This window comes from Xyrauchen texanus, chromosome 31 (assembly GCF_025860055.1).
Source record: "Xyrauchen texanus isolate HMW12.3.18 chromosome 31, RBS_HiC_50CHRs, whole genome shotgun sequence".
NCBI classification, from domain to species: domain Eukaryota; kingdom Metazoa; phylum Chordata; class Actinopteri; order Cypriniformes; family Catostomidae; genus Xyrauchen; species Xyrauchen texanus.
The window spans coordinates 9,552,203-9,566,096 of NC_068306.1; the positions used below are offsets into that span (position 1 = coordinate 9,552,203).

Genomic DNA, 13,894 nt, shown 5'->3' on the forward strand with positions numbered 1-13,894 from the left:
TCCAATATTTATCCTTGTTTTACTATACCTCTGGTCATGGTGGTTTTTAGAAGGATGGCGAGGCTTTTTTAGGTTGGGTGGAATCTGTTCCTTTGCTGGCTTCCATGGCTGCAGCACGCAGTGTGGTTTGCCTGAAAACTTGTTCAAATTTGGCAACCCGGCAGTGTCAAAATACTATTAGTGAGTGGGCAGTGGGTGGGATCACACAGAAATTCGATCCTGGAATGGGAACTTTAAAGTAGAATATACTGGTTGTAGCATTGTTATCAGGGGAACCAGTATTTCAACATAGCATGTTTCCTAAATCTCTAATGACATATTATGGTAATTTTATGATTTAATACAGTACAAAATATTAAATGTAGCACCTTTTAAGGATCTAAAACATCCTTTACACAAGATACATTTACTTAAGAAGCAAAACTTCATACAACATTAATATGCAGAAAAATAAAGTGTATTTTTCTTAATGAGGGTAATGCTTAAAATGAGAAAAAACTATGTGGCAGTACACAATTTTGTTTCTCAAGTAAATTAAACTTGTTGAATAGATGTCAAGATATTTTAACAGGGAAAAAAGACAAACGTATTCTGTCTTAAATGAAACTTGAAGTGGAATTACTTCCGAAAAAGAGTGAAGAAAGGTTTTGGATACTTACAACCATGCCATTTAGTGACACCCAGCAATCAGGAGGGAAGTCTTGTAGGAGGGGCACAAGGAACTGAAGACAGCCATCCCAGTGACACAGCAATAACATCATGCCAATCAGATTAAAGATTCTTACCACTGCACTCGCCAGATCATACGTCATATGGAAGATCTGAAAGAGAAAGACAAGGAAAAAAGTTTCAGTTGTTACATAAAAGAACCCAGATTTTGGTCAGGATAGGGTTATGGAAAACAGTAACTCAAAAAGACATGGGAAAATCAACATACATAGTATACATAGTAATAGTAAAGCTGGTAGATACACCAGATATTCTACTCTAAAACACTATCCTTCATTTCCTGTTCATATCGTTCTCCTTAATAATCTGTGAATGTGATGTTTTAATGTATCTGAATTGCTTTGTAGACATGCAGAGCCACAAATGTCAAGCTTTTCACCTCCTTGTAGATTTATATTGCTAATAATGCAGAGCGAATAGAGAGAAAATTGCGGGAGGACTGCGTCTCACGGAATGACGAGTCGCTGCCCTGGAGGATTCACAAAGATTATACTAAACTCCAAAGACAACAGTCAACACAAGAGTGGAGCAGACACATTACCCATTTCCACCCACTCAAAGCCATGATACACAATCAAGTTCTGCATCAATAAAACGGCAATGAAAAGAGCTGTTTCACAGTCCACACAATGCATCAGAACAGCAATTCTCTGCTTGTTTTGCTGCACAGATTTTACATTGGATACTGAGTACCAACATTTATTGTACAGAAATATATGCAGAATTATTAGCATGACACAGGCTGAAGATCAAAATGTACAATTATGCGAAGCATAATATTGGTAAGTACCAATTTTAGCTCAAGAAAAGTCAACCTACTGATTCCAATTTCACTGTGAGATCAGTCTGAATTACTAATCTGATCTCATGAAGAGATAAAAAAGAAATAATCTTGATTAAGGTGACATTATACAGCAGTTCTGTTGTAAAATGTCCTCTGTGTTGCACCAAAAGCCAGTTCCATTTTCTCTAAAACTATGAGGTTTTCAGGTGTGTCTATCAAGCTTTTAATCAACAAAACCTACCTCCCTACAATAAACCTTAAAAATAAGCAATAGCATCACTTCTGGCTCATGTGACAACTCACATGCACTTCAGGACTCACACCCTGGTCCCTTGCATCACAAGTCCAACACGTCCAACACTCTATCAGTTGAGCTGCTGTGCAATTTAATTGGAACAAATTGTAAATGTTCTGCACTTATAAAGCACCATTTTATCCTTGCCGGTATTCAAAGCACTTTACACTGCATCTCATTCACCCATTCACACACCAATGACAGCAGAGCTGCCATGCAAGGCACTAGCTTGTCAACTTGGCGTTCAGTGTCTTGCCCAAGGACACTTCAGCATGTGGAGTCATGTGGGCCGGGAATCAAACCACCAACCCTGCAATTAGTGGACAACCCGCTCTACCACCTGAGCCACAGCCGCCCAAGCTTGTAAATGTAGTTGTTTATGTAATGCAAATGTTAAAATGTACTGCCTATCTAATCGTGCAATATAGTAAAATTATTTTGATGTCATAAGATATAGTAGTGTGAGGAACAGAGCAAAAAGTGTGAAAGAAAATAAAAGTTGTTGTTTTGGCACCTCTTGTGTTCATTTTACCAGGAAGTGTACAACAATCCATGTAATAATGATTGAGTCTAAATGTAGGTATTGTAATGTGTTTCTATGAAACCATGTGGGAAATCATATACTTCAGCTTTAAAATAAAAATATTCTAAAGTTACAGATGTGCCAAAATACATAAAGTCTGATTGGACGCATAGCCTTTTACGTCAATAATGAAAGATGTATCCACCCTATTATGAGTTGATAACCCTATTAATTTTGTTACCCTAACTATGCATCATCATATAGATGGTTGCATTGTATTATTTGTCCATGCATTCTGAGACCCTATTACAACTGTCCTAAGACAGTTTTTGGGTCAAAACCCACCAGTTAAATCCATTTCGTTAGAGTGACTTTCATTGAAAACACCACCCACACGTATATACGTGAAATATTAGGTAGTGCTAAACCTTCTGCAACAGCCCCATCTGTTTTAGCAAAATACTTGGATGTTAGCATGTGTTTTGAGTACTCATGGGAGCAATGTAGCCAGGAGCAAAGAGAGACTGAAGAAAAGAGAGAGAGAGAGAGAAAGAGAGAGAGAGAGAACTGAGGACATAGCCACAAATGATATGAGATTACATATAAACACGGCATCCGATTAGTCAAATGCAAACTACATTGTGAACTGGCACAACAGAGACAAGGAAGGGTAAAAGCGCGCTTTGAATTACTAAAAAATCAATTCAAGCTTGGCAAGGTGAAAGGGAGTAGCAATTTTAAAAGGAGTGAAATAATGCAAAAGAAATTAATAGGGATGGGAAGGTGTGTGTGGGTTTGGGTGGTTTACGAGGACATTTTGTTAGGTTACAAACTGGTAATTAGAAGGGAATTATGCTATATACAGTATGTGGTTTATGAGGACATTTCTAGTGTCCCCATAATTAAAATCGCTTAAAAAACATCCTAAACAATGTTTTTTTTTTAAATGTAAAATGCTGAAATTTTTTTGTGAGGGTTAGGATTAAGTGTAGGGTTAGGGGATAGAATCTATAGTTCGTACAGTATAAAAATCATTATGTCTAAAGAGAGTCCTCATAAGGAGTCATTTGCTGTTTTATTCTGTGTAACAGACAATGAGAGACTCATAACTGGGGACAAATTACTCACAACAAAATAATTAAGTGTGGAAACTGAGCTAAATTAATAAAAACATTGAACAGACATCATGTTGACATCTATATGGGTTTAAATGCACGTTGTCGCCATTAACACGATCCCATGGAAAATCGACATGTTGCTTCCCAAAGTTCATGTACCCTGAAATCAACCCCATTCAGCTGAATTATTTACAAGCACCATCCCCTATCAGACATTTTAGCATACTTTTATCACATAATAATCACATTATTCCTCTAGCGCAAGGGAATCATTTTTCCTCCGAAACATGGGTTCTGGTCCTATGGAAATCAGGAAGTAATCGTTCAAATAAATTATTGTGTTTGATTTGGAGGTTAAACTTTCACTCTAAAATTAAAAAGATTTCTCCGCTGATGATTAGGTTTAGAGTTAGGGTTAGGTGGTAGGGATTATAAAATATGCATTCATGTCGACTTTGTTACACAATTTAAAATGAAAAACAGCTCACTTTTGGCGCCACACGCTCAACAGCACTTCCAGCTTCAGCCACTGGGGGCAGCAGTTTATATTTTGGTAAGCACAGACCAATTTCAGCTGTATAACTTTCAACCTACCGAATTCACAATGTGATACCTGCCGCCATGAAACATCAAGTAGACATTTCAGGTATTTTAAGTTAAATCATAATGACTAAATCCTATCACTACAATCAAATGTCAAAGTTACAATTACAGGTGAAATCCAACCAACTTTTAACATTACCTAGGTTGATCATTACCATAACATTGCCAGGTTGATCATTTGGAGAAATAGCCGGTTTCGTTTGACATGAATAAAGAGACCAATCAAATCCCATTTGTTAATCAGACAAGCTTGCATTAAAATGGAATATTCTAGCCATCGTTAGCAAACGACACGGGATAAAAGATTTCAATGACACTGCCTCTGGACAAAAAACGATTCTCTCTCCTGACCGCCTCCTTGGGCACACTCGCTAATTCAGCCATCCCTCATTTGCATAAAAAAACCATTAATTTCTCACATCTTTCCCTTTCTATCCTATCCCAATCACGTTATTTCATTACGTACCCCTGGCCGAAGAAACTGAACAGGTTTTGCATAATAAAGCCTGTATTGCAGGGATATTTTCCATACCAAATTAAGGTAGGATCTGAAGCAGGAGGTAATTGTTATCTATGTTAACTCGATAGGATTGATTTTGCTTCGCAAACAGCTGGAATCAGTTGTGTGTGATTTTTATGGCATTTTAAAGGATGTTTATGGTATGGGGCTGCAAGTTTGCAATGATGGGTTAAATTAATTTTATGCCTGACAAAACCCACAGTGAGACGTGGTGACCTATTGTGGCCGCACTTTTTTTGCATTACTGCAAAGATGTGTCGGATTAACAGAACAGGCTGGTGAAATTGTTGTCCTTTGCTTATAGTTTGACACTTTTAGTGAGATAAATATGGAGCATAACATTCCTGCTGAAATGGAAAGAGCTGTATTACTTTTGTCATAGACAGATTATTATGGTTTGTAGTTTTGCTAATGAGAAACATGATCAGAAACTAATTTTACCTTGACATTGACAACATTAAAATATAGATGCAAACAGCAATTACTGGGGCCAAGCCCACCAATGGCACATAAGGAAGTATTATTGCACTTTACTGATTATGATTTTAAGAAAAGGGGTATAAAAAACATAAGCGTAATTGCTTATGTTAGAATACAGTTCATTATAACATTTGACCAATACGTTGTGCTGTCACCAAAATTATATGGTGAGGTCTGGGTTTAGTGACAATGGCAGAGACAAAGTTTCATGACAGTACACTAAAGCACTGTAGAGATACAGCCTCAGATCCTTTATGCCACCATGCCATCTAATTTGTTGGTGTGCTATTCGAGAACAGTCTAGTCTATCGAAAAGGTTTTATTAACTTGTGTCCCCAAACTGAATAGGTAACATAAGGCCATGGTACCAATGATGTGTACTAAGTTCCGTGATGATACGCCAATGCATTTGGCGCTGCGTATATTATTGGGACATGCCCTGAGAGTCACGTGGTCTGAAGCCATTATACAATCATGCCAATTTATTGGCTGATGGTGCTTAAATGACGCTGCCCCTAGGGAGCTACATCATGGGCTCCATAAAGGTACTCGCTTCGTGCCATTGAGTCACATTTTCTGCATAAAGACGTTCTCACTCAGGGAAACAGGATTATGCTTCAAGGTAACCAAGACGTTCCAAGCTGCTTTCAAGCTGCTTCTGGTATACTACACTATCTTAAGTATTTTGTTTTTGATTTTCTTGCCAAATAAACATTAGCAGGAATGTTTAAAAAAATCCTATACATGTATTTAAAAAACAAAAACAAAATAGAATTGTTTATGAATCCAATTTAATTGTGTATTGAATTGAATTTGCAAAAAAATAACTTTTGAATCGAATGAAAAAACGATGAATCGTGCAAATCGATGCACTTGCAACTCAAAGAGTCAAACCCCTACAGTTCAGAATTAAGTTTTGGTGGAAAAATAAATAACATTGTACAACACACTCTCAAACGACTTCTGAATAAAACCTGTAAACGGCAACTCCCACATAAATCTGTAACAGTCATTTAGGTGTGAGGTCAAAAATATTGTCAAAACACATTAACCTTCAACAACACAGCCTGAGGTGTGAATGTTATATACATGCAACTAGCACTGTATCCATATTGGTTTTTCCAGTCCTTGTAAATATCCCTCCTGGACAGACACACAATATCTGGAAACCGCTGACATGGGAAAGACCCTCAATTACAGTAAAAACAATTTAATCAAAAGCCAATACCTGCAAACACATATAACAAGTTCCCCCATCTAGAATTGTGGCTAACTAACTGTTAAAGCTGCTGAGTCCTCTGGTGAAATGCATAGTTGGAGGTGATTCCGAGAATTCCAAAAGTTACTAGGGTCACAAACCTGTTTTATCCCCATTGTACCTTTGAACAAAATGGACCATGTTTGCAATTGTTTTCCTGTAAGTCATTTTGGATAAAAAAGTTAGCTAAATTGCAATATCTATTTCACTTTACAGAATGATCAACTAACAGCTTTAAATGGATAGTTCATCCAGAAAATACAAATTGTGTCATGATTTACAGAGAAAATATTGACGCTGCGCTGTCCCATACAATGAAAGTGAATGGGGACTGAGGCTGTCAGTCTTGAACATTCTGTCAGACATCTGCTTTTGTGTTCCAAAGAAAACAAAATGTGCATTTTCATCCAAGATGGCGGAGAGACTCAAGGGAAATGCTATAATCAATTATTGTAATCAATATCTAAAAGTATAAATAGAAGAGTTTAATTATATTAAAAATGTACTTTAACCCAATAATTGTTGTGTATTAAGAAAGAAGGTCATTAAAAATGTTCCTCAGGCTTGTGCCCTGATCACTAACAAACACTACATGTATGTCATGTAGAGGTGAGGCGCTATATAAATGCTAACCAATGACATAGAGCCAATTGATACTCAAGGTTATTGATGGAAGGACAAATGGAACTTATAAGTTCCGACCACTAGCGAAGGGTGTAGCAGCCGCTAAAAAGGTGATTTTGTCCCCCGCACTTTTTCAAGTTAAACCCATACCAAGTCCAAATGGTGTATTTGTTTACATTAATCTTTGCATTTTGTTACTTTGGGCAGATTGATCAACCATCCAGCCAATCACAGGTGAGTTTTATGAGCCAAAACAATATAGGCCCCAATATATTAAGCCCTTACGTAATATGCCATCAGTCAGATAGTCTAATCAAAGTGGCTCCATTAATTTCTACAAAGTTGATTTCAACAATGATCATTTATCCATGTTTGTTATCGGCATTGATGTTGAACTAAATTCGTAATTTAGAGATGAGGAACACACAAACGAGAGTTATTTATTGGCATATTGTTCTTGATTGAGGCAGCTGTGGCTCAGGCGGTAGAGCAGGTCGGCTGCCAATCGCAGGGTTTGAGGTTCGATTCCTGGCCCAGATGACTTTACATGCTGAAGTGTCCTTGGGCAAGACACTGAACCCCAGTTGCTCCCAATGGCAGGTTAGCACCTTGCATGGCAGCTCTGCTGCCATTGGTGTATGAGTGTGAGTGTTAATGTGTGGGTGATTGGGACACAGTGTAAAGTGCTTTGGTAACCTCTAAGGTTAAAGCACTATATAAGTGCAGACCATTTATTACATTAAATGCACTGCAGGAAATTGCACATTGTAAGTAAGAGGTAAAAGTTTGATTGGTTCTTTTTGCCAATTTTAATAGATTACTTGATATGTGTTAACTATGTAAAACTATTTTTAATATCAGCTCCTGTTTTTTTACCTCTATGTTGGTGTGTAGTCTACAAAATGTAGGGAATGCTTTTTTATACATGAAAACGTACAGATGTTATTGAAAATCATTATAATTATTGTAAAACTATTACTGGTGTTTTTTGATAAAAGTATTGCTCAGAAGCTATTTAATTAATGAATGATTCTTATAATGCTTAAAACCTTGACTAAAGTCTCTTTGTAGGTCTGTAGACAAACTAATTTTAAAGGATTGTCTAAATTGTCTTATGATCATTGATTCAGTGACTAACTCATTTCATTTGTCACCACCTTTCACCTGTCACCACAACAAATCATTAAATGGATCTGAATACATTTTGGTGAATGTAGTCAAAACACTCGAGCCACTTGGATACATTTAAATCCGAAAACGCACAAGCACAGAGTGAAAATAAAATTGTGCACATGCACAATTGTCATTATTGTAACTGATTAAATAATTTATTCAGGACCAGCTTGTGCTCAGTATTTTATTGTAATGTGTGAAACATAAGCAAGTGCTCCACAAGATGCCCTTTATATTTGCAGCTAATTTAGAAACATTTTGCAATAAATTTTCAATACTTGAACCTTTAAAATACTATAAATAGAAGTATATAATACTTATATATTAATATAATACTTATGACACAAATGTATATATACTGTAATATATCAATACTGTACAAGTGTTGGGTCTGTTTCAGCCACCAGTTCAGACAGTTGTGCACCCCCAACACACACACACACACACACTTTTAAAATGACTGCTACGCCCCTGCCACCAGCATCACATAACCACTGCCAGGCATTGCCATGGACACAGGAAGTTGTGTATTTTTTAAAGAACAAACAAATGAGCGTTCAGCTATATTATTCATTCAGGGCTAATGGCTTCATTACAGTGTACAACTAAAGCCCTGGCTGTGAAGCACTGATGTTTATATGGTACAGTACCTTAACTTGCATCCAGGTGTGGCAGGGCGGAGGGCAGGGCCGGGTCGTGATCCTACTAACCCGGTCCCATATTTTGCTAATCAAGCCTTCGAGAGGGATAAAGGTCAACTGCAGAGGATCGTGCGGGAGAGAGAGATCGTTTACGGACATGTCCGTCGTGTGTGTTTGTCTTTTGTTTTAGTTTATTCATTAAAATACTATTTATGTTGAAAAGCCAGTTCTCGCCTCCTCCTTTCCATTGATCACTTTACACTGGTGCCGGAAACCCAGGAAGGAGGAGGGATACACCGTAGTAGAGTTCTCGCCACTACCGTCCACCCCAACGGAGCAGCCGCGGCCATCTGCCGGGGGACGAGGAGCCCAGCCGCCTGAAAGAGGACGATGGCCGCCGACCGTGAGGGGAGAAGGGGCTACTAACCGACCGCCTGGAGTGGTCAGGGCCACTGCCAGGGGTGGAGGAGTCCCCTACCGGCCACTGAAACGCGGCGGGGTTTGAGACCACCGACCGCGAGCGGGGAGGGGCTCGCTGCCGACCGCCTGGAGCGGGAGAACCGCTGCCAGGGGTGGTGGAGACCCCTTCTGTTCCCCGAGAACGCGGCGGGGTGTTCCATCCGCCAGGGGCTGGAGGTCTGCCTCTGATCTGCCCGGAGAGGCGCGGCTGTCGTTCGATAGAGGGTGGAGGAGTGGCCAAGGAACAAGCTGTGGTGTATCGGAGAACTGGCGAGTAAGATTTTTTTTTTCATCTCTCTCTCTCTCTCTCACTGCCGCTCTGCTTTGGCCTTTTCCCTCTCTTTTAAATTATACAGTGTTTTTTGGGGGGGTACTACACTGTTACAGGAAGTACCCCCCCAGTTTAATTATTTCTGTTTCCCTCCCCTTGTCCCCTCCCTCGTCCAGGTAGACGGGGATGAACTGCCAGCACACTGGGCTTAGGGCATGCCCTCCCCCAGGGAAAGGGGGTGTACGTCATGCTGGGGGCTCCCCAGAAATTTTCTCTCAAACTGACAATATTTTGTTAATGATCTATCGAGTGTTAAATTAACAAAACCTACCTCCATACCCTAAACCTTAAACCTAAACCTAACCAATAGTGTCAGAAAAAGAAAATCTGACATGAACAATGCAAATGCTAAAGATACCACACTTAAACAAACTTGTAAATGTAGTTGGTTACACAATGCAGATCCCCTGACAAGTCATACGGTACAGTGTAAGTGTTTTGATCTCATAAGATAGCATTGTAAGAGGATCAGAGCACAAAGAAAGTGTTTCATGAATGTAAATTCTGTGAATGTGAATAATAGTCATTGTCATTGTAGCACCTGGAAAACTGCTGCGATACGTACAACGAGCCACATAAAAATATAGACGTTGTAACATGATTCTATGAGACCAGGTATGGATACATATCATGATATTCAATGGCACTGTATCATTACCATATTCATGTACCATAGTATTTGCATGGTACTTCAAGTTACTTCAAAGAGTACCATGGTATCACAACAAGCACATGTCAAAAAATAACAGTATTACCATAGTACAGGATATATGCCTAAAACTATGGTGTAACCATGTGTGGCAGGGCGGGGGGCGGGACATGTCCATCAACGATCTCTCTCTCGTCGCACCACCGTCTCCCATCGGCCTTTATCCCTCTCGGAGGCTTAATTAGCCTGATAAGGGACCGGGTGTGTATAATCACAACCCGGCCCCGCCCTCTGCCCTGCCACACCATGGTACCATGTTCAAAAACATGGCAATTCCATAGTAAATATATATATATGTATATATATATATATTATTTATTTTTTTATTGTTGTTTATGTTGGGAGAAACTATGGTTACCATGCTAAGGGCTATCACCCTCCAACTCCATAATCTCTCTCTCTCTTTCTCTCTCTCTCTCTCTCTCTCTCTCTCTCTCTCTCTCTCATGTTTTATTCCCTATTTGTCTTTGTCCTATCGACCTCCTTCTGTATTTCCACTCTCTCTCTCTCTCTCTCTCTCTCTCTCTCTCTCTCTCATTCTCTCTCTCGCTCCTCCCATTGCTGTCTCTGGGAATGGGCTTGAGCTGCGGTGATACAGTAGAGGCTTCTGTAACTCTATTAATCTACCTTTTGAGAGATACTGTAGCAGTGTACAGTGCAGCAGGGCTAAAATTAGCTGACGACTGTGAGGCCTGATGTTTCAGAGATCCATGACCCTCCATCATCATTCCATCACTATCTCACCACACACACACGTGCGCGCACACGCATGGTGGGGCTTAAACAGGTTTTGTTAGACTAGAGACTGTCTGGCTTTGAACCACTTTGCTGCAACTCCTTTTTTCCAAGGTTATATTCTAAAATAATTATTCAAATACAGTATTTCTGTATCTTACATTGTTATTGCTTTTATTGTATTCATACATTAACTCAGACATACAAATGCACACAGTATAATATATTGGGGGTAGACTGGTATACAGTAGGTTACATTTGAAAAGTGTGGGGTCCCCTTCATCAAAAACAGGATGGCTAAAGTAAAATTCAGGTCAACGCTTTATTTACTGGCATCTCATACCCTTCCAATCATCAGGGGACAGGCGGAGGAGGCATTGCAATTGCCTCAATCAGATTTATGTATCTCTAATCCCATTAAAGAGTTTATCAGTCTCTTCCTGTGTGGGTTTCACAGGCTAACAGAATAAACTGTATAATTGTTGTTGTACCAAATCATCCAATCAAATTGTTTAAAGGAAGATTCCCGCAAAAAAGACCATTGATGCAAACTTGCCGCAAGTATGCCACTCGTTCATGTTCATATTAAAATGAGCTTTGCAGCAAACTCTTCATTGTCGCAAAATGTTTGCTGCTGATTCACCACTACTAGTAAAAAGCTGTAAACCTCTGGCAAGCATCTGTGGTGAATAATAAACTAATTTGCAAGTGATAATAATTAGGGTCAAATTTGCTTCAATTAGAGTTTTGTAAGGGGAGACTTTGCCCAAAAAAAAAATCTAATGTTATCTCTTTGTGTTGCAGTTCATGTAGCTTTACATTGTATCAACACAAGTATGACACTACTGCACTGTAATGAAAAAAATAGTTTTTCTTTGCATTTCTTGACTGATATTTAATATTTCCTGTTTACAATCAATCCCAATGTGACAATAGAACATTAAACAAATTTGAAATTAATCTTCTAATCCAGTATTGCATGCTGACATTCCTCTCTGTCACTCTAAACTGACGTTGTGCACAACCTCTGTTGAAGGTTATCAAGGATTAACAAGGACTAATTTCCCAGGATTAAAATCCATGACAGGACTCATTACAATCAAGGATGGGGAAGGATGTCAAAGAAAATAGCTGCAGCAGGTATTTCCTTCTTTTGAAATTCATTGGACTTTTTTACTATACAGCCATGTAAAAAAAAAAATATATATATATATATTTTTTGTTTTTTTTTTGTGCTAAAATTAGCATACTTGGGGGGCCTGTAAAGTAAAGATGCTGACTACCACAACTGGAGTCACAAGTTCAAATCCAGGGCATGCTGAGTGAATCCAGTCAGGCTTCCTAAGCAACCAATTGGCACGGTTGCTAGAGTGTGTAGAGTCACGTGCGGTTAACCTCCTCGTGGTAGCTATAATGTGGTTCTCGCTCTCGGTGGGGTACATGGTGAGTTGTGCGTGGATGCCGCGGATAATAGCATGGGCCACCACGAGGAAACATTTGTGGTGAATAATACGCTTATTTGCATGTGATAATTATTAGTGTCGAATTTGCAGCAATTTTGCAGCAACTGTAGATTTTTATGTAAGAAAAAAAAGAAATGGTAGATTTATCTCTGTGTGTTGCAATGCATTGTATTAACGCAAGTATGATACTACTGCTTTGCAATGAAAAAATAGATTTTCTTTGGCTTTCTTGACTGACATTCCATGTTTCCTGTTTGCAATCAATCCCATTGTGACATTACAATAGAACATAAAACAAATTTGAAATTAATCTTCTAATCCAGTAATGCGTGCTGACATTCCTTTCTGTGAGGTTGTGCATGACCTCTATTAAAGGTTACCAAGGATTAACATGGACTAATTTCCCAGGATTATAATCTACGACTGGACTCGTTACAATCAAGGATGGGAAGGATGTCAAAGAAAATAGCTGCAGCAGGTATGACCTTCCTTTGAAATTCATTGGATTTTTCTTTTTTTCACTATACAGCCACATTAAAGACTTTTTTTTTATTTAAAAAAAAAAAAAAAAAACGGCACACTTTTCAAGCAAAATATACAAAAATTAAGATGGTTAGGTTTCAAATGATGAAACTATAGATATGTGCCTATTGTTCAAAATTAAACCTGTGTGAACTTGAGGGGATTCGTCTTCACACTGTACAAAATCACCTTGAGGGTATGTCCACATTGATCCAGATAACTTAGAAAAAGTTTTTCAAAAGTTGCTCGTCCTCACTAAAACATCTGAAAACTCTTAAAATCCCATTACTGTGCATGGAAAATGTAAGAAGCGTGGCACTGTATCATTTCCATGTACAGTCTAAAACGCATTAGTCCTCATGTTACGCTGCCGGACAGCGATTATGAGTAAATTTCCTGTCGCATTTGAAGGAATGCAATGTTAAGGTTGTTCAAAGTAGCTTTAATCTTTAACAACGCAATCAAAGTGGAAAGTAGGCACAACAATGCCATTACAAAATGGGCCACCATCTTGATTGTTTTGGGTTGAATGGATTGCATGACTGCGTCACATGACAACAAATACGTCATCATTTGCAAATATCACCATTTTTCCTGTTGACACTACAAGGCGAAGACAGTATTTTCAAATGTATCCACTTGGCCAGATGTAGCTAAATGAATGTGTTATCAAAGAAAACGTATTATGGAAGTGGCCTAAGAGACCAGCAGGTTGAAAAGTAATTGCAAAAATAGCTAAGAAAAGTGAAGTTAGTTCTAAGATATCTGCAGATGCCACTATGTTTCATATTTAGTTTTCTAATGTTATAGCATTTGTACATTTTTAAGTGTGGTTTAAGCATCCAATCACTTTTTTTGGAGCCGTGTTTGGCCTACCAATTTCAGGGTAAGATGTGACTTTTTTTAGGAATCTTAATACGACCCAAA

The 13,894-nt window shown here is 38.6% G+C and overlaps 1 protein-coding gene across 1 annotated transcript in view; it reads right to left on the bottom strand.

Moving 5' to 3' along the window:
• LOC127624806 (potassium/sodium hyperpolarization-activated cyclic nucleotide-gated channel 1-like) overlaps nucleotides 1-13,894 on the bottom strand; it is a 110,248-nt gene that overhangs the window by 51,845 nt on the left and 44,509 nt on the right. The window contains exon 3 of the mRNA XM_052099737.1: nucleotides 660-821. Coding sequence (XP_051955697.1) covers nucleotides 660-821 — 162 coding nt within the window. The remainder of the gene's footprint in view (nucleotides 1-659; nucleotides 822-13,894) is intronic.